The 18,924-nt window shown below is 38.2% G+C and overlaps 1 protein-coding gene across 1 annotated transcript in view; it reads right to left on the bottom strand.

Annotated features, from left to right (window-relative positions):
• The window catches only part of INPP4B (inositol polyphosphate-4-phosphatase, type II, 105kDa), a 325,870-nt gene that overhangs the window by 186,833 nt on the left and 120,113 nt on the right, over positions 1–18,924 (bottom strand). The window contains 2 exon segments of the mRNA XM_009328759.1: positions 9,684–9,728; positions 11,500–11,724. Of these exon segments, the coding sequence (XP_009327034.1) occupies positions 9,684–9,728; positions 11,500–11,724 (270 nt within the window).

Here is an 18,924-nt window from a genome sequence, read left to right as displayed (position 1 = left end):
GGAAAGGTTGGAAGAAGGCAGCAGTGCCAGGACTGCCATCCAAATCTCTGTTGTAGGTAACGAAGTCTTACAGAGCTTTCTATAAGAACAAAGGAATAACTCATCCGTATTTGGCTTGTTGTTCTCTGTGTATAAATGTCTGCAACAGAAATGACTCCCAGTAAGGATCTAAACAGTCCTCCTCTTTCAGACCAGTTTCCTGGATCCACAGAGGAATCAGTCATGGACTTATGTGTCAGGTAAGCACAAAGCCATCATGTAAGAGCTGTACCTGTGGACACGTTGGTCACGCAGTGGGAGAGTGGGCTCAGTGCCAGTCTTATCTAGGAAGATGCTGCCCATAAAACTCCTTCCATAGCAGAGAACTGTTAGGTAAGCCGATGTTCTCCCCTTCCCAGCTCAGCCACTGAACTCACACATACCTCTGCCACCCGCTCTATTCCACCACTCTGGCACCCTAAAGACTAAAGGTATAATAGGCTACACGCATGCGTACACACAAACACACACCCCCCCCCAAATCAAGTCTCATAGTATGAGATCTAAGAGACTTACATGGGAGGCATGCTAGGGAATCTGAAGAGACTCATTTGAGAGAATGAGATTCAAAACTTGAACTGGAAAGAGTACATCGGTTGGCAAGACAAATAGGAGAAAGTATGCACAGTAGGAGCTGTATTTTTGGGGAAAAGCAGGAAGAGAAAAATAATGAGGAAAAAAGAACAGCAGTGTATGCCAAAAATAACTTTCTCTAACTTAATGATCTTTAATCCTACATTCCCATGAACTAGCTTAAAAATACCCTGGAAACAAGTTTTGAGTTTCATCAGACATTTAAAAGTTCGTGTCACATTCACCAGAACACCTAATACTTCAGAAGCCAAGCATTACACTTGTAAAAATACTAAAGGACAAATTAAGGTACCTACCGAGTTGTTTGTTTGGGTTTGGGTTTTTTTTTTTTTTTTTAATATCTATGTGAGAAAAATTCGTAAGATTAATGCAATTCTGTCAAAATTGGGCTAATACCTACATCTGTAAATTCTTAAGTAACTCTGGAACCCTTTTCCTAAGTAACTTTCAATAAGCCTTACAAGTTATCATAAAGGTTTCTGATTGCTTTGAGTATTTTACCTCAGAAGCTAGAATTAGCTCAGGCAAAGCAGCATGAGTACCCTTATTGGTATGGAATGAGGTAGATGAACCCATGCTAAGACTGAGCTGTTGTAATTAAACTGCTTCCAGTACCGAGCCTCACTGGGGCACTGAACCAACCCAAGGTCAGGCTGGACGGGGCTCTGAGCAACCTGCTCTAGTTGAAGATGTCCCTGCCCACGGCAGGGGGGTTGGACTAGATGACCTTCAAAGGTCCCTTCCAACCCAAACTATTCTATGATTCTATGAACCTTACAGAAAACATTACCGTTTTTAGCATAGACACAACCTTATACCTTTGAAATTTTGGATAGAAGGAATTTTGCGAACATGAGACAACATTTATGAAGTCTATGAGAAAAGTGTGAAGTAGACACAAAAGTATCATTTTCAATGTCAAGAACAACCTGATTTTACTAAGAGGCCTACTGATTTTATTTACTCAAGATTTGAAAAAGAAAGATCCTTCCTAGTCTTATCCTCCTTTTTTCTTGGCCTTGTAAATGCAGCAGTTTTGCTAACTCTGACGAGATTTCAGAGTTTGTACATTTCTGACAGAATTTAATCCTATTATTTGCTGCATCACTCAAGAACTAAGATGATAAAACCCTGTCTCAGAATGGTTGAATTCCAAAAAACCCTTTCAACTGTTTTAACTTTAGCATTTCAAATTCAGGTATCTACAAACTCCTCTCTAAACAGATTAGCCATAGCTATTCAAAATTTATCTCTAGATAAGTGTTTACATCAAAACATGTGAGAGTCGCTGTGAGAATCTTTATTCTATTAGATTTAAAAGTTTCCCTTAGTCGCAGCCCTGATTTATACACATTTGTATTTACAAGGCTGTCATCCACTTTCTCCTGGTAGTTCAAATACAATTTTTTTCTTAAAAGCAAAAGCTTCCAGAAACAGAAGGTACTTAAATTTCATAGAATAGAATGGAAGAAGACTGCCTGAAACCCAGTTTACACCTGGGTTTACTAATATTGATACCCCAAAACATCCTCATGCTACTTACTACTCGCATCAGTACGTCAGTGGATTCCTCTACTCCATCATACTGGAATATGCTCAATCAGTAGTGATTTACTCCCTCATGCTGGTTCATCCTCTGCTCTGACCCACTTCAGAGCAAATAAACATCCCTGCATTTAATGAGCCCACTGTGGTGTCTAACTGCTACATAGCATGGTGTAATGTAGAATTTTAATCTCTATAACCTACACAGAAATTGAATTTACACAAGTCATAGCTGTTTAATGAATATCGTTAAGTAGCAATGGATGCCAACAAGTTGAAAATAGGCAGAACGCTAACTGAACGTCTTCCAAAGTTTCATTACTGGGGATTTTTGAGTCTTTGCATATTCAGCGATACAATTAATACAGATTAATATTTAAAGTTCGTGACAGCATGCTGCTTCTCTAGCTGCAATGCAAATGAAGGCAATCCCTGTCCTAAAGGGATTGAAGGATAGATTTCTAAAATTACAGTACTGCCTACAGATACAGATTTGAAAAACTGGCCTAAGTCTCTAGGACTCAAACCCAGCATATCTGGAAAAAAATGACCAAGGATATGAGTTTTTGAAAGGATTCTGGTTTTGAGCTTTTTGGTGTTTCCCCCCCCATTTTCTGGATTTGATTTTTTCAAAATTTTTTCCTTGTATACGTAACACATTCTTAAAAGAGGGTTTAATATCGTGAACATTGTAGGTTAGCAAACCACAATGGTATAATACATTACGCATAAAGTGAGGCGGAATATAATGAACGAAATTGGAAAGACAAATAGAGAATGCAGGCTGACACTGCCAAATGGAATGGGACAACCTTCTGCAAGAAGGACGCTGAACATGCTCGTAACAGAAGAGTCATGCAAGACTAAAAGGCAGCAATATTTTAAAAGGGAAAACACACCAATACATTCCTTTTGTATTTTTAGTTACTTCAGTAGCGGCATTATGACTACTTTATTAGAACAAAATGGCCGAAAATTACCAAGTCATAATGGTAATATCCAGACAGTTTTGGCAATACCACTGAAAAAGACAGTCCTTTTCTCTGACAGCGCATGCAGCATGCAAAATTTAGAAGTGATGCTTTACTTTTAAAGAGGTGGACAATGATGAAGGAGCAGGGCTTCAGAAAGCTACCTATAAAAAAAACCCCAAAACCAGTTTCTTTCAGTTTGGCAAGGGCTATGACAGAATCCCAAAGGCCCTCTCAAAAGCTAACAAAGTACTGTGGGAGAAGAGGTGGATAAAGAAGGATGTGGAGTCTTGGCAAATCCATCCTCAAATCACTTTTCAGCAGTGTTCACATAATGTCTGCATATAATAAAGCAAGCTTACTCTGAGCGCCACAGAAGCACAGTAAGGAGAACTTAGTCTCAGGGGTCACTAATTCAACATCACTCAACTCTCTGTGATCCCACTTATCAATTTCCTCGATATGCGTTATCCTGTTCCATCATCAAATGCTGCCAAAAGAGAGATGACAGCATGACATGAAAGGTGATGGGCATGCACTACCTTAGAACATTTTTGGAAGACAGTTTCACTTGTTGCTTTAACTGCACTGAAACAGACTGAAAGTTAGCTCAAGTTCACCTGCATAAGGTGGGGGGAAAAGGAAACTCTTCTATGAGCTAGTTCAAACACATGACAAGTCTTAAGTCAAAACCACTCAAAACATGCCAACACAGCCTATTAGACTGGGCTTGAAATTGCTACTTCTTTGGGAGGATCCTTTCTGTCAAAAAGAAGTTCATCCTAGCAACACTAAGCTGCTAAGAATAAAATGCATTTACAGCATCTTATGCTGCAGTGCAAAAGTCTCAAAACAGTCAGAATCCCAATAAGTAGTTCCCAGAGGAAAAAAGAGCATTCTTTCCGATCACATGATACCTTTTCTACTTCCTTAATTTTTTCTGTCCAGTTTAGCTTGTCTTTTATCTATTTTTTTGTTGTTGGGAAGAAACAGCATCTAATATACATCAGTAAAACTATGAAAAAAACCCGGACTAGCTAGTTTGGTGGAAGATGAAATTTGTGTGGGACCAGAACAAATTCATGTAAAATTCAGCAAACTGTTTCAACAAAAAGAGGGTGAAATGTAAAAATAAGATAAAATACAAAAAAGCACAAACCCACTCTTCATTTTTATATTTTTTGCTAGTATTGTTCCTAACATGGCCAACACTTAACTTTTTTTGAGGGATAAACACCCTTCAGCATAACACGACACTTTCAGTTTGATTCATGGAGAAATGATCGCTTTTCTTTTTAAATTTACTCAAAAGTGTGATGATTCTTTTTTTTTTTTTAATTTGGCTAACACAACAAAGTATCAGTTATTCACCAACCTGTAATGTGATGGAGCAGAAGGATAACTGAGTTAGATGGGAAAATTCTACTAGGATCAAGACTCTGACTCCAAGTTTGTGGTATGGATAAAAATAGTATTTCTGCTTATTACTCTTCTAGGAACAGCTGTTGCTGAAAAAGCTCCAGATTATGTTTCAGAATTGGAAAAATCATTTAGTCATGGTCTTTGAGCAGCATCAATGTACCATTTAGGTTCAGTATGCAGAGTTAAATCTGCTTCAAGATCTTTTCCAAGGGATGCCATCACAATATTACTCTGGGAAAAATAAGACAGTGAAGAATAAAAGCTTCTGCATTTACAGGTAGACAGCTCTTGTATCGACCCACTATTTGGTAAAATGAAAAAATAAATACCTAGAAATTTTAATTTTTACAACTACTTGCTGAAGTTTTCTATGAATTGTGCACTATTCAATGAGATTTTGTAAAAGGACGTAACTGTGAGATTTACATTATTCTATACCTTGAAAAGTACCTAGATGTTATGCAACAATAGGACAGTCCATCAAACTTCACTGCCCTAACGTACTTCCCAAGAAACTGAAAGCTTTTGGAGATGCTAGACAGGTGCTTTCACTAAAATTAGTACCTGAATATGCCTACAACATGTGCAGAGACATTCCTTTCTATACAGTTACCTAGATTATTATACTACACCCACAACTGCAATGTCCTTTGCTCTTTCCTCACAACTCTAATCAATTAGACAAATTCAAAAACACTGAAACATGTCAAAATGAATTCTATTGGTCATTGAGGGAGTAACTATTTTTTCAAATGTTTTTCCCCATAGTAACATCATGTTCATTACTGACTTCATGTCTGAGCACTTTCACTACCAGCTGTGCCTTCTGCCCTGCTCCTTCATTTTTCTGATTATTGAGTTTTCTTGTGCTGCTTTGTCAGTTCACCATCAAGTAAATGCAAATACCTTTAGAAGTGCAAGCTCTTAAAAACTTTACAATAGTGTTCCCAATATGCTTAATATAATTTATTTCCTGTAACTATTACATAATACTTCAGCTAAGTGCACATATCACAAAGTAGCTACGCTGAAATCAATGTGAAGTCAGGAACCTACACCATATTTAGTTAGATCTGGGACTCAAGGGCTGGGATATTTTAAAGAAGCAACCAAGAATAGTAACTCCAAAATAAACATTTCTCCAAAAGAACTAACCCTGTGCACTTCAAAGTCATGGGAAAGATTCTTATCAGCTTCACTGTTTGGTAGATTGGTTTTTATTTAGGCCCAGGATCTGTTTTTATTCCTTTTGCTCTGTTCCTCCTCTCTACTCAGCACTCTGCACAGACTGACACGTGCTACCTCCTAGTGCTTCGTAAAACAGCATGCAAACAGAATGAATTGAAAAGCCCGAACAACAAGATAAAGTTTGAAAAGTAAAACTTCCCCACAGTTACAAGGTTCAATAACCAGCCGTATTTCCAAAGAGTCCTCAGGAATATAAAAATCAAAAAATCTTAGTCTAAAGGAAGCTCTGACTCCAAAACAAGGAATGTTACAAGATCAGGTACACTCCTGAAAATGCTGAATGTATGCAGTGGAAAGCTATAATTCAGAAGAATTTTATCGTTTGCTTTAACCTCAGCAAAAAAAACTTTACTGAACTTTAAAATAAAATAAAAAGAAGGCAATATTTTGGACATTTTATGAAGAGACCACTTCCCAGAGTGTTATGGATATAGAACGCAGCAAGTAAGCTACCACAACTGAATACAAGTCCCTAACAAGACTTTTTAACAACATTGTTTCAAAATTTAGTTATCAGAACTTCAAATGTTGCAAAGCAGTATTTAGATATATGGTCCCTAAATAAAACTCATATTAGGCAGCACCTAAATATTATTAAAAAGCTATATTCTGTGGTAGTTACTGGAGAGTTCCATTTCTGAATGTTCTTTATTGACCAACTAGGGACAGAAGAGTTACAAAGTACAATTATGTGGTAAGTGACAATTTTTTAATATAGTTAAAAACATGCATATATTAACTGATATAAGCAAATGTCTATTTGCATACATGCGTATATGCTACTTAACTAATAATATCATTTATATAATGCATATGAACAAAATCACCGATATAAGCCATTCTTTCAGGGCTAGAGACCAGTTTTATAGGTTATTAACTGTTAGATTTGCCTTCCAAATTCTAAATGTCAAAGACCAGTCTAATCAAGTTGAAACGTCTCTACAGAGCCCTAAGATTTGGTTACCTAAGTTAGGCACACACCGCAGCAGTGTGTTTGCTTGCAGCAAATCTCTCTCTCTCTCTCATCCCTGCTTACCATGCTTTGGTTCGCCTCACAGAGAGGCCTTGGAGGTCCTTGATTAGCTAAAGCTAACGCCAAGTCTTCAATTCGACATAAACCAAGCCTTCAAAAGGTGAGATCGGCCAACCGGTGCCCTTGGCCTGCCAGCAGCCGAGGGGCAGCTATCCGGCTCAGCTGGCACAGCAAGGTAGTGCACGTTTCCCAGATGCATGGACCGTCCTGTCAGAGTGAGAGCCCTGTCCGGCCCTACCAATAACCAGGTGAAGAGCACAGAAGGCATCTTGACTGGCTGCCCTTGCGAGAGGTATTTTAACTGGCTGGTTGGGCCAAACGGCACACGCGCCCTTCCCAGCTGAATTGTTCCTGTCTCACCTACCAGCAAGAGGTGTCTGCTGCGTGTACGTTTGTACACCAGTAGCACAGTGGTGGTGAGTGGGGTGGTTGCAGCTAGAAATTGTTGGCGTGGGTATGTTGATATTCCAGTAAGAAGGGTAACTTATGAGAAAATTGAAGTCTTCCATGGACTGCTCAGCCACTGAAGGTGGATACCCGTAATGCAAATGTGTTATGCTTAAATATTTAGTATTATTTTGGGATCAAAACACTAAGAATCAGCTTTGCGTCATTGCCTGCGCTGCCAAATATCCCTGACTTACGACATTGGCCAGGAATACTGGTCAAAAACAAGAGGTTTACACTGTTACTCTTACTTGTTACCTGAGCAGCAGCAGAAGTTAATGTATAAGATCGCTCACAGAGCTGCAATGACTCAATCAATAATGCTGCAGAACAAACCACAGAACATAAATTCCTACTAGAAACAACCAAATGCAGAACACAAATACTGACACCATGAGTGAACAGAGCTCCGTCCAGCATGGGCCCAAACAAGTCCGAAAATGGCTTTACATCGTTTGTACGCTTCTGCCTGCTGGGGTACATTGATCACTGAAAGCAACTTCTCCTGAAGTACGGCTCATCTAATTTGCAGTTACCACCTGCAGCACCTTCATCCCTCTCCTACGCCACACCAGGGTCATTCTGGGAGTTTGTTATCTCTGGAGCATAGCAGTTGCTAGCTATGCCCAAATACTACAGTCACATCACCTATAAAACGTGTACAGAAAGGCACAGAAAAGTTAAAATCGCTCTTAGTTTTTATAGCATGGTAATTCCCCACCAGAACTAGGCCTTTCTTCCATGCCAACATTTAACAATTTCAGCAGAAATAGTCCCTACAGAAAAAAACTACTCAATAATGTTTTTGCAATGCTGTAACTGTCTAGCTTTTAAAAGGCATACAGGTAAAGCTACCCAGATACAGCTAAGGGAATCTAAAAATTATTGTATCGGGTAGAACTGCATCTGCCCCAAAGGGCACAGCTTTAGGGTATCAGCTTTTAAATCAGCGTAGTTACAGCAGCGCACAAGCCAAGTGTAACCCAGTTCAAAGGACAGGGCCAGGAAACAGGCTGCCATGATGGAATGAGCAGGGCAAGAACCTGAAGGCACGTCACTGATGCCATCTTGTTTGCTGTGTTGGGGGGGCTCTGAGGAAGATTTGTTTGTAGATAATTTAAGTTCTGCAAATAGTGGAGTTTGATTGATTTTTACATAATACCCTGCTTACGAATGCCTCTATTTCCCTCTCCCTTTCTCTCACATACACACACACTTTTGCAATAGATGTTTTAAAGTGTTTCCATCAGAGTAAATATAACAGATATTGAATAGCATTGAGTAAAAAGTTTCTCAGTGTACAGCTGTACAACGAGATGCATATTAGCAGGTTATATGAATGCAAAAATCAGAACAAGTTGGACAAGTTTTAGTCATTTCATAATGTATGCAGCACACAGCATCAGATATTTCAAAAGATACATTATTTGCAACTCTGTTATTTTACCATATACAGGAGCTGGGAGTAATCATAGAATCATTCAGGTTGGAAAAGACCCTCAAGATCATCGAGTCCAACCGTTAATCAACTAAACCCAGCTATTATTCTGATTTCTGATATAAAATTATTGTATTTAGCACTTCTACAGCAAATAATTATCTCACGATTTCAAAAGCTTCAAAGTTTTTGCACTGAAAGAGCAATGACAAAGTTGACAATTTTCCTTTCTAAATGGCACAGTTTGGGCTGCAAATATTATGCACCTTTATCTTGTATTACAAATACATGATCATTCAACTGGCTTGCCTGACTTACTGAGCAATCTTAATCATGCTGTATACCTCTGAATAGAGAGGGAGGCTTGAGCTGACAGAACACCTCCTGAAACAAAAGTTCTCTTATATTATATACCATGCTAACATATAGTTCTCATATACTAATTACTTTTTATACTAAGTATAAAAAGAGAAAATCAGATAAATGTTCAATATTGAGTCTTCTCTACAAAATAATAATCGATGCTTTTAAATAAAAGTTTGTTCTAAAGGGACAATACTTTTATCTGAATAAAACGTCTTTTTAAAAACTCCATCTTAAATGTCTTGTCCCAAATAAGCAATATTTCATAAACAACATTCACAAAGCTATTGGGCAGATTTTCAGCTTGGTAGAGCAGCACAGCATTAGAGAACTCAAGAGATCTTTAGCCACTTCAACCAATTAAGAATCTAAAGTCAGCATTTCAACGACATGCACAGGCATGTCTCCTACCTAAAGGAACCAGGGTTCTTCCACTTTTTTTAAACAGGTAACATGTTACCGTGTATAACACCATATATGGTGTTTTATATATATATATTAAAAAAAAAAAAATATATATATATGAAAACTCTTCACGCACACAGGCCATTGCAATTCCCAAGACATCAAAATTGTATCTTACCAAGACTGAACTCCAGCTTTGGCTCATTTGCAATTCTCTGAATACCTTTAAAGGTTAAGAAAAAGAAAAAAAAAATTAGAAATAATTTTATTTCAATGTCTAGCTTTTTAATACACAGTAAAACTTTCACATGCCTAATTCCTACCTCTAACTACCTGCCATCGCCATCAGAGTAACATTTTATGTTACAAACTCAGTGAAAGAGACCTTTGCATGAAATACTTGCCTGAAAAAAAAAAGACTACTTTTGAAGACTTCTTTCTTTTTAATAGAAACTGTTGCTGGGAAAGGAAACTAAGGGGAAAAAAAAACCCAACCTTTCATGAACGGGTATTTGTAAGATTTTTGATCACAACAACTAACTATAGATCTGTTGGAAAAAATATTAAATCTAACAATTCATTTTTAAGTAGGTATATCGTCACATTAAAAATGGAAACAAAAAAACATGTTCTGTGAAAGCAGGTAAATCAGGTTAATATAGTAAAATATATCACCATGTTATTGACCTACATATAAATTGTAAAGCAACAAAACCAATTTCTTTTTGGAAAATAGGACACGAATTCCTTTTCTCATATACCAAGGACAGTAAGAACATTTTAATTCCCTCCACTGGGGAATTATGTTCTAGTGCATATTTTACTGCAAAGGACAATATTTTCTTATTGTGCTAAGATAAAGGAGTGAACCACAAAGCTGCAACGAGAGAAAGGTAGGAAGGACAGTTAAATAACACCGAGTGGTTCACCCTTTGCAGGAAGTAATCGGATCACAACTACAGCATCAATGAACCTTGCAGAAATTAAACTGTCTCTTGTTGACATTTATGTATTGTCTCCAGTGAGCATTATTAAGTATTTGCCAGTATTGAAGAAATTGGTCAGATGGGAAGGACCAAGTTGGTATATGAACTGGAATGCAAGATTTTTGTTAAAAATTAAAAATAATTACAAAAAAAACCCACAAAAAACCCCCACCAAGACTTATAGCTGTTCTTGCTCCATGAAAACTTGATGCTGCTGAATAGGTCTAGTTTCACGCTGTTCTCATTCCTATAGCTAATCATTCAAGTCTGTGCAAGAAAAATTACAGCTGAAGAGCTTAGAAAGGCCTTGGTCAGTAAGAAATAGCAAATAAGATTTTTTTTTTTTTTTTTTTTTAAAAAAAATTTAAAAAATTTTTTTTTTTTTTTTTTTTTAAACAGAGTTATAACAAGTTTCTGAGTTGAATTGTGCCACTAGCAGAGTCAGCATGTTGGTCTGGAACACCTTTACGAATATGCTGGATACAGACTTGATTAAGTAACTGGGCAACTGAAATACATTGCCCGGACTCCAGTGCACCAAACATGACTCAACATATGGCTACGTGCTTTCAAATCCCCAGAGTGCTTTTATATCACAAAGAACAAATCTGTGATACTAATTTAAGTATCACTAAAACTTTATACATTTATCAAAGTTATCAGACTACTTTAAACGGTAGTCCATGTGTTCATATAGGACACAAAAGGGGAAAAGAATATTTCTAACTAAACAATTTCTAAGTCTTATGAAGAAAACAGATTAGAGAGAAAAATTCAGAAACATAGTAATCACACATTTGTTCCACTGAAGGTTATCTGCATAAATCAAAATATATCAGGTAATGATATTCAAAGATAATCTTCATCAGTTTACTTCCTCTACAACTGCACTTCGTCAAGCAACAAGTTAAACTGCATTACGTACCCTGTTTGTGACACTATCTGTACTGCTACAGCGAGAAGGCCATTTTTATCGTATCACTCAATAAAATGAGTATACGCACTTACTTGTAAACTGTGGCTCTCCTAGACTGTCTACTTGGGATGAAGGGAGAAACTGCCGTGCTTCATCTGATGATCTCTCCTCTTTGATTTCCATGATCAGCCTCCGGAGCTGCTGAATTTTATTCTGCAAACCTTCCGAGTTTGCCTGTCCCAGTGCCACAGCCCAAGATTCGCAATCTGGCTTCGATGCAGCTTCAAGGTAAAGATCCGGTTCTCCGCTCTGAAACTCTGCACTCAGAAAACATAAACACCATTTTTAGTGACTCTGATTCAAAAGGGAGGTCATGAAAATATTGATGTCACACACAATCAAAAGCACCACACACACACATTTCTTTTCATGGTCACGGAATCAAGCACCCCACCCACCTCTTGAATCGAACCCCAGTTCCTTCATACTCAGTGCAGTACTAAGTCTATCCACAGAGTGGTTCCAAAAGTAATAAACATATTGCTAAACTGGGTGGCTGAATCAAACTGAAATGGGAAATCCTTTTTTAGCACAGATTTTGTAGCCTAGCAGGTAGCTATCAGAGCTGCTAACGTCAAGAAGGATTTGATTTAGCAGGGACAGCAGACATGGTTCTGACAGATAGTGGGATTCACCAGAATGAATGTGTCCATCATTTCTTCCGTTAGAGCTCTCCTTTATGCTCAGCCTCTCATTCATCCTTGCCAGAGTACTGCTCACCAACACATGCAGATAATTTAGCATGGCATAGCTCCTCTGTGAAGACTCAACAGGTTGTATGTGGGAGCTTCTGACCTCATTACTATCCACGTGTCGTTTGCTGTTCTGCCTGAAGTCTAATTGTTTAATGATCAAATTTTCTAAGAACAAAAGAAACAAGGGAGGGAAAAAAAAAAGCTGAAGCTCCCAAGGAATCCAGGTAAGTAGCAAGGGTCAGTCATTTGATTAAGATTAGCACAGGAAGAAAAAACACCTCTTAGGCATTTAAAATTCTGCAGTATAGATGGCTTCACAGAGTCACAAATTCAATGTGACATTTAGTGTGACACACGCTGAGAAGAACAAACTGGGAAAGAAAGAAAAATCAACGCTTCTTTAAAAGAAGTTACCACCTGATTTAGAAACATAAAACTCTATAAAACACCTGTGCTATTATATTAATAAGGACTGAAGCATTTGGTTGGACATCAAAATCATTTTGACCTAAATAAGTCACAGATCATATTACTGGATGAAACAGAACACTTTAATGTTTTCATACTTGGTTCAAAAATCCAAATAACAGAAAAGTTTTTTCAATGCAAAGTGAACTTAAATTCCCTTTTACTGACTTGAGTATCTAACCTTGGGCACTTACCCACATGTCACTCTAAACACGTTTGCACTTCATAAACTGAGCATCTGCCACTTACAATTAACTCTGCTTTTATTGTTATGGGGGGAACAAAAGATGCAAACCTCAAGTCTGGAAGCCTCTTAAAACTGTGCTGGCACAAATCCCGGAAGAGGTGGGACAAGTTTTTTGTCTGGGGTTGTATCTAAGGAAAGCTAAATCTGTGGCTACAGCTGCTGCTAAGAACGCTGGATAAGATTTCACATACCAGTTGGACTATAGAATTCATGAGGGAAGACTGGAAAGAAGAGCAGAAAGTCGGGGGACGTCTTTCTGGCTTCACAGGCAATTTAAGAAGTGCTAATAAGGATTCAAACTCTTGCCTCTAGCCCTGGCTCAGTCAGAAAACAAGGTATTCAGTTCTTGAGACAAGAACATTCAAAATCTGAGGGAGCTGCAGATGTTCATCAGATCCTTGTTTACACACAAAATACATACTTGAGTGACCAAATCTGAACAAGCTGAGCTCTACTGTTTGTCAAAGATGAATTTAGAGACATTGAAGTTTCAGCTGTAAGCTCTCGTGTGATCTCCTACTGCATCTGAGCCATGAGGGCGGTAACCTTCAAAAAGACTGGGAATTAGAAGAACCGGTAACTTTTCTGCTGCTCTGGTAAGACCTGCAACAGCACAGTGGTCTACTCCCTTCTGTCACTGACCTCAATGATTAAGAAGTTTGTTTTTATTTCATTGTATTTTGGAGCAACCAGTGGAAAAAGGAAAGGAAAAGAAGAGGCATGTAGTCAACCAGCATCAAGACCAAAATCAACCAGTAGTCATTCTAATTGGGGAAAAAAAAAAAAAATTTACAGGCATGCAAAACACCTGCTTATACGGTTCAGCCTTTAAAAGCACAGACTATTTTAATAAAAGCAGTTTGGATATCCAAGATACCTTAGCTAAGGAAAGACTGTCAGACAAACAAGCCAACACTTAACAACCAAAATACAAATATATCAAGGTGTTCTTTTCTTTTTGCTCTTTATTTTTAAATGTAAATAGGAACAGTGATCTTGTCTTGAAACATCCTACCACTAGCTAGATAAAACACATCTGCTTTGGGAGGAAATCAATGTTTTGCAATTGAAATCATGCTATTTATATTTACTTAGCTGTGGAAATCAGACTGCCAAGCACAAAAGGCATACTGAATCACCCTTAATATCCACGGAACCAGAAATGGATAGTGAGATGCAGTAGGAGTGGGCATAATTCATTGTATTCTGATCTAACAGGTGCCAGTTTTGAGATCTGGAAATTCATTCTAAACTATCACTTCAAAACACTACCGTCTGCTATATTTTGATCTTTTGAGTAGTCTGACAGCTAAGTTAAATTCTGAAAAGCATATGAAAATACCTGAAAAATATTCATCACTGCAAATGTAGAAAGTTTTATTCTGCAGATCCAACAGTTGGTAAGTTATATATTTCCCATACAGTTTCAATGCATGTAAAGTTTATGTACAAGTTCACATACTAGAAGAAACACAATGTCCAAAATGCACATTGGCAAAAATGTCTGTTGCAATAAAGCAGCACGCAGGTTTCTTTATATAATTAAGATCATCACCTCTTTGCTCTTCTCTCCCAGATTGTTGTGTTGACTATTATTTTAAGTCAGCTGCATACAGTAAACCCTAACAAGCTCAGACACTTAATTCCAAGTTTCAGTAGGGAGACAAAACCTAGTTTTATTTTCAGAAAGAGTCATTTCAGCTAACAGACCCGCAACTGTAATGAAGGCCTCAAATGAGTGGCGGACATATCAGCAGAATTATATTTGTATTGAAACATCCTAAATGCAGGAGTATTTCATAGGTGGACAAAAGCACTTTACACTTTACAATTAAGGAGTTACTGTAGAAAATACAAGTACACAAGCATCCTTTGTGGTGCTGTTATTGCTGACCTGAGTTAGTGTTGGAAAAAAATCCCGACCTTTTGAGAACATTTACTATTAACTTCAACAAGACCAGTTCTTTATCTGGTATGCATTCCTAGTTTTACTGTTATGATGTAATTTTTGAATAAGAGGACATGTAAGATTAAGAACATACAATACTAAGAAAATTTTCTATCTACTTGGGAACCTGCAATAGCAGAACAGTAATTTTCACCTTAGTGCTGCACATCCCTGGTGGGGTTTCAAGTTCAGTGGCATAAACCCAGGGAAGACATTCACACAGTTAGACACAATGGTTTTCTTTGCAAAACAAACATTCAACTTCCTAGCCCTAAATTCAAAGCAAAACGGTATATAGTTCTATCTTTATCGCTTTTTCGTCTTGAACCAAAGAAGGTCTACCTTCTGTAGGTAGGTATAAGAACCAACATAGGACCTTTTGATAGCTTGCATAAACTCAAAAAACAGAAAGGGAAAGATTCTGAGAACAGACACTGGGATATTGATGTAACCTACAGTTACCTGATAGTGTTTATCCTGACAATAGATTTGTATATATCTAATGGAAATCACTGTCTATCTAAATCAACATTTTTACAAAGCTTTGTCCTCAGCTTTTCCCAAGATATCTCATTTTTTCCTGGAACCTAGCAGAGTGCTTAAAAGCTACTATACTACTTGCATTACTACAAGAGCAAATCTAAAAATGTGTGAAGTCAGACATACTCTTCATATTTGCCATTAAACACTAGTCTGCAATTGCAATAAATAACCAGCTATCAAAGTGTTTCTTGTTTCTCTACACCATTAGTTCAGTTTTGAACTATCCAGTTGAAAATAAAGTAATGGTCACAACTACTAGCCTCAGGAGGGGAAAAGAGAGAAAAAAAAGGCCAAATATTACTAATTCTAAGACATTAAGTGTCTCTAAATGTTAGCACTGACACTTGGATAACGCAACTGGAACTTGGATAATGCTGCAAAAGCAAGCTAACACTGAGGCATCATCGGTGAAATCTGTGGGAACAGGTTCTGTAGCAGAGCATTCTGTGTTTGCTCTACAGCAGGCGGATGTAGCACTTGGGTGTGAGTTCCTATAGTACCACTTGGCCAGCGGTGTTGCTATACATACATTTTGAAGGAAATTTTTGTAGCGTGGAAACTGCCCAACTTCCACAGTATAACTTCCGCGGTATAACCGTGTTCAAACCCTTGAATTCTCGTCCCTTGACACGCAAAGCGGGCAGAAAGAGACGTCGCTTACATTGACATTACAGAACGCTAATGTGGTCCAGCGGCTATGCTGCTTCAGGCACCTTCTGAAGTGGAGACACCTCACTAGCAGGTGCTTAGCGGCCCTTCCAGCAGCTTGCCCACATTGCTGCTTTTCCTTATTTCGGTATCAGAGACTCAATTGAAGCGTGACCTCAGCCAAGACTTTCTCCCACAGAAGCCAGCGTAGAAAGTTATGGTCCCATAGGACTTCTGCAGCTCAAATAAGGAATTCAACCACCCTGCTCAAACAGGACTGCTGTCAAATAAGGAAATATCACAAAGAGAAGCTGAGACATCCCCAGTGGCACTGGAAAGCCCTTTCTACTCTAACCCAACTGTCCAAAGTCAGAAGTGTGTTTTGGTGTTAGTTCCATCATCCTCAAATAACTTTTTTTTGTTCCCATTATTTTGTAATAATACTTAGATTTCCCAAGTTTTTCAATTTAATAATAGCAATTGCCTCTTTTCTCTACAAGTATTTTGATATTGCAGTTGTTTTAAAAATGAAAACAAATTTCTTGTTAAAAATCTCTTAATGATGTCCCTCTTAATTTTTAAAGTGTACTTGATTGTAACTTTAATCATAATCTCTTACACAAAAGCCTGGGTTTATGTAAAGCCAGAAATAGTGAATTGAGTCACCAAAAAAAGTATAGCAGTTATTGGAGTTGAATCTTGTCTTTCAAAAAGACTGCAGTTTAATGGAAAGGCTTTTAAAATATGAAATAATGAAATAAAACAAACACATTTCCAAGGGCAGGGAGAAACCACTTTGGTTTTAAAGTTTTTCCATTTGTTATTAATTTTCATTTTTTTCTTAAGAAGGCTTTATTGTTTTATTTTACTAAACATGTAAAAGTGACAGGAAGACCGATACTCTATGGCTTGCTTTATTTTCATTAATGAGAGTTATAAGCATAAAATCATGTTGAAGGGGGTAAAAAAGAAATTACTGGTAGGATTTAAATAGAAACAAGTACAAAGCACATTGTCAATGTCCAGGATGACAGCCTCTCCTTTTCTAGAGGATCACTATTTTTCCTCCTATGCCAATATGCAAAGTAAGAGAGTTCAAAAAGGTTAAAAGGTTGTCTCTCTCTTTCCACACACACTAGCAAAAAGTAATTCTCAGTTGCTACCTCAGCAGTGGAAAATGGTTGAGAATATCAATGAGCCACTGCCACTCTAAAATATAAAGCACCATCACAGCTAACCACCATATGCTGTAACAAAAGTAGAATGGAAGCTTTCATACGTAAATTTTATCTACAGGATATTTCTAATACAGACATCAGAGGCTTTTAATTCACAAAGCTGACTGAATTCTATATGCCGACGCATTTCGTGTTCAAATTAGTAGTGATGAAATCATCCCATGGTTACTCATGATGCTACGTTAATCTTCCTTTGGAAGTCAAATTTTCAATCAAAGATAAAGAATTTAATTAAATATTTTATCTTCAGTGTTGTGTTTTTTTTTTATTTTGCTATGCTGGAATAAACTTACATAAGTTACCATTACAATCTCCATTTAAGTCCCCACAGAAGCTGACAAAGAGCCTGAGGTATTTGAAATTAATATAGCGCGATACCCCAGGTTGACTACTGCAGTATAATACTTCGTTTCTCTTAATACCTGCAGGCTTTCACACATGCCACATTGCTCCTCCCCTTTCATTAAATAAATACCACACCCGTGCTGGAAGCAAGGCAGACCACACAAATATTTAAATACCACAATGGTATCTCAAAACCACTGAACAGAAATACTGCAGCATTCACTGAAAGTACTAAGTGCGGCCTTTGCAAAGCAGTAGACTGCTTTTGCTGAAAGGAAGGATACCACATCACTGGCTGGACCATCAGTCTACCAGCAGGATTCAGAGATCTTGATTCTCTGCCTAGGTCTGAAAGAGTAACATTAGCATATGCCTCAGTTATTCCATCTCTAAAACAGGGAGTGATACTGACCTGCCCTTCCAAGCCACTACTATTGAAGGAAACGAAAAGCTCCAAGTTAAGTGGCTTACATACCACAAATGCCAAAAGGGAATGCTTGCCGTCGTAAGGGTATTCCTATACGCAGGCCTTTTTTTTGCCTGATAACCTGCAATATGTTTTAGGTGACTGACCTTGCATCAAAAGCTCTGTCTTCTTCCTCTGTCCCCCCTTCCTCCTCATGCCTCAGCAGCCCTACCTGGATGTTAGAGCTCTTACCTCCCTAGTTCTCACTAAAGGACCACACAAAGTAATGCAATTAATAGAGTCTTAAAGGAATCTCTTATCCTGAAAAACAGAAGAGATGTACAGATGAAGAAAAGGCAGTCCTTGAATGCTGTCTCTCACATCTGATTTCATTTCATTGCGCCTGTGTCTCTTGGGTTCATTCCCAATTTTGTGTTGTACAACATCACGTGGAGAAAAGGAGGCAGAGTGAGGTCTTTGCTCAGGTTGCTCTTGGGACAGGTTCAAACATCTAGCCACACAGCTCCAATTGCCCTATTCCAGAGAAATGTAACAGTGACCAAAAACTACCAACATTAACACAACTTTTGTTCCTCGTTGCCCATCTTTTCGCATCTTCTGCAAAGAGATGCAGAATTCCTCCTCACACTTTACCCCTGGCTGCAGCGTGGTCTCTCCACAGGCTGCAGGGAAATACCTGCCTCACTGGGGTTTCTCCAGGAGCTGCAGGGCAATCTCTGCTCGGGTGCCTGGAGCACCTCCCTCCCCTCTATCTGCTCTCACTCTGGTGTTCGCAGGGCTTTCTCACACTTTCTTCCCCTCGCTCCTCACTGCTGGGCAGCATTTCACCCTTTCTGAAATATGCTTTCCCCCAGGCGCCATCGGCAGGGCCGAGGGGGTGAGGCGTGCCCTGCAGCAC

This window comes from Pygoscelis adeliae, unplaced genomic scaffold (assembly GCF_000699105.1).
Source record: "Pygoscelis adeliae isolate BGI_AS28 unplaced genomic scaffold, ASM69910v1 Scaffold66, whole genome shotgun sequence".
Classification (NCBI taxonomy): domain Eukaryota; kingdom Metazoa; phylum Chordata; class Aves; order Sphenisciformes; family Spheniscidae; genus Pygoscelis; species Pygoscelis adeliae.
Note: the sequence above shows the minus strand (reverse complement) of the source record. Positions and strands in the feature narration are given on the sequence as shown.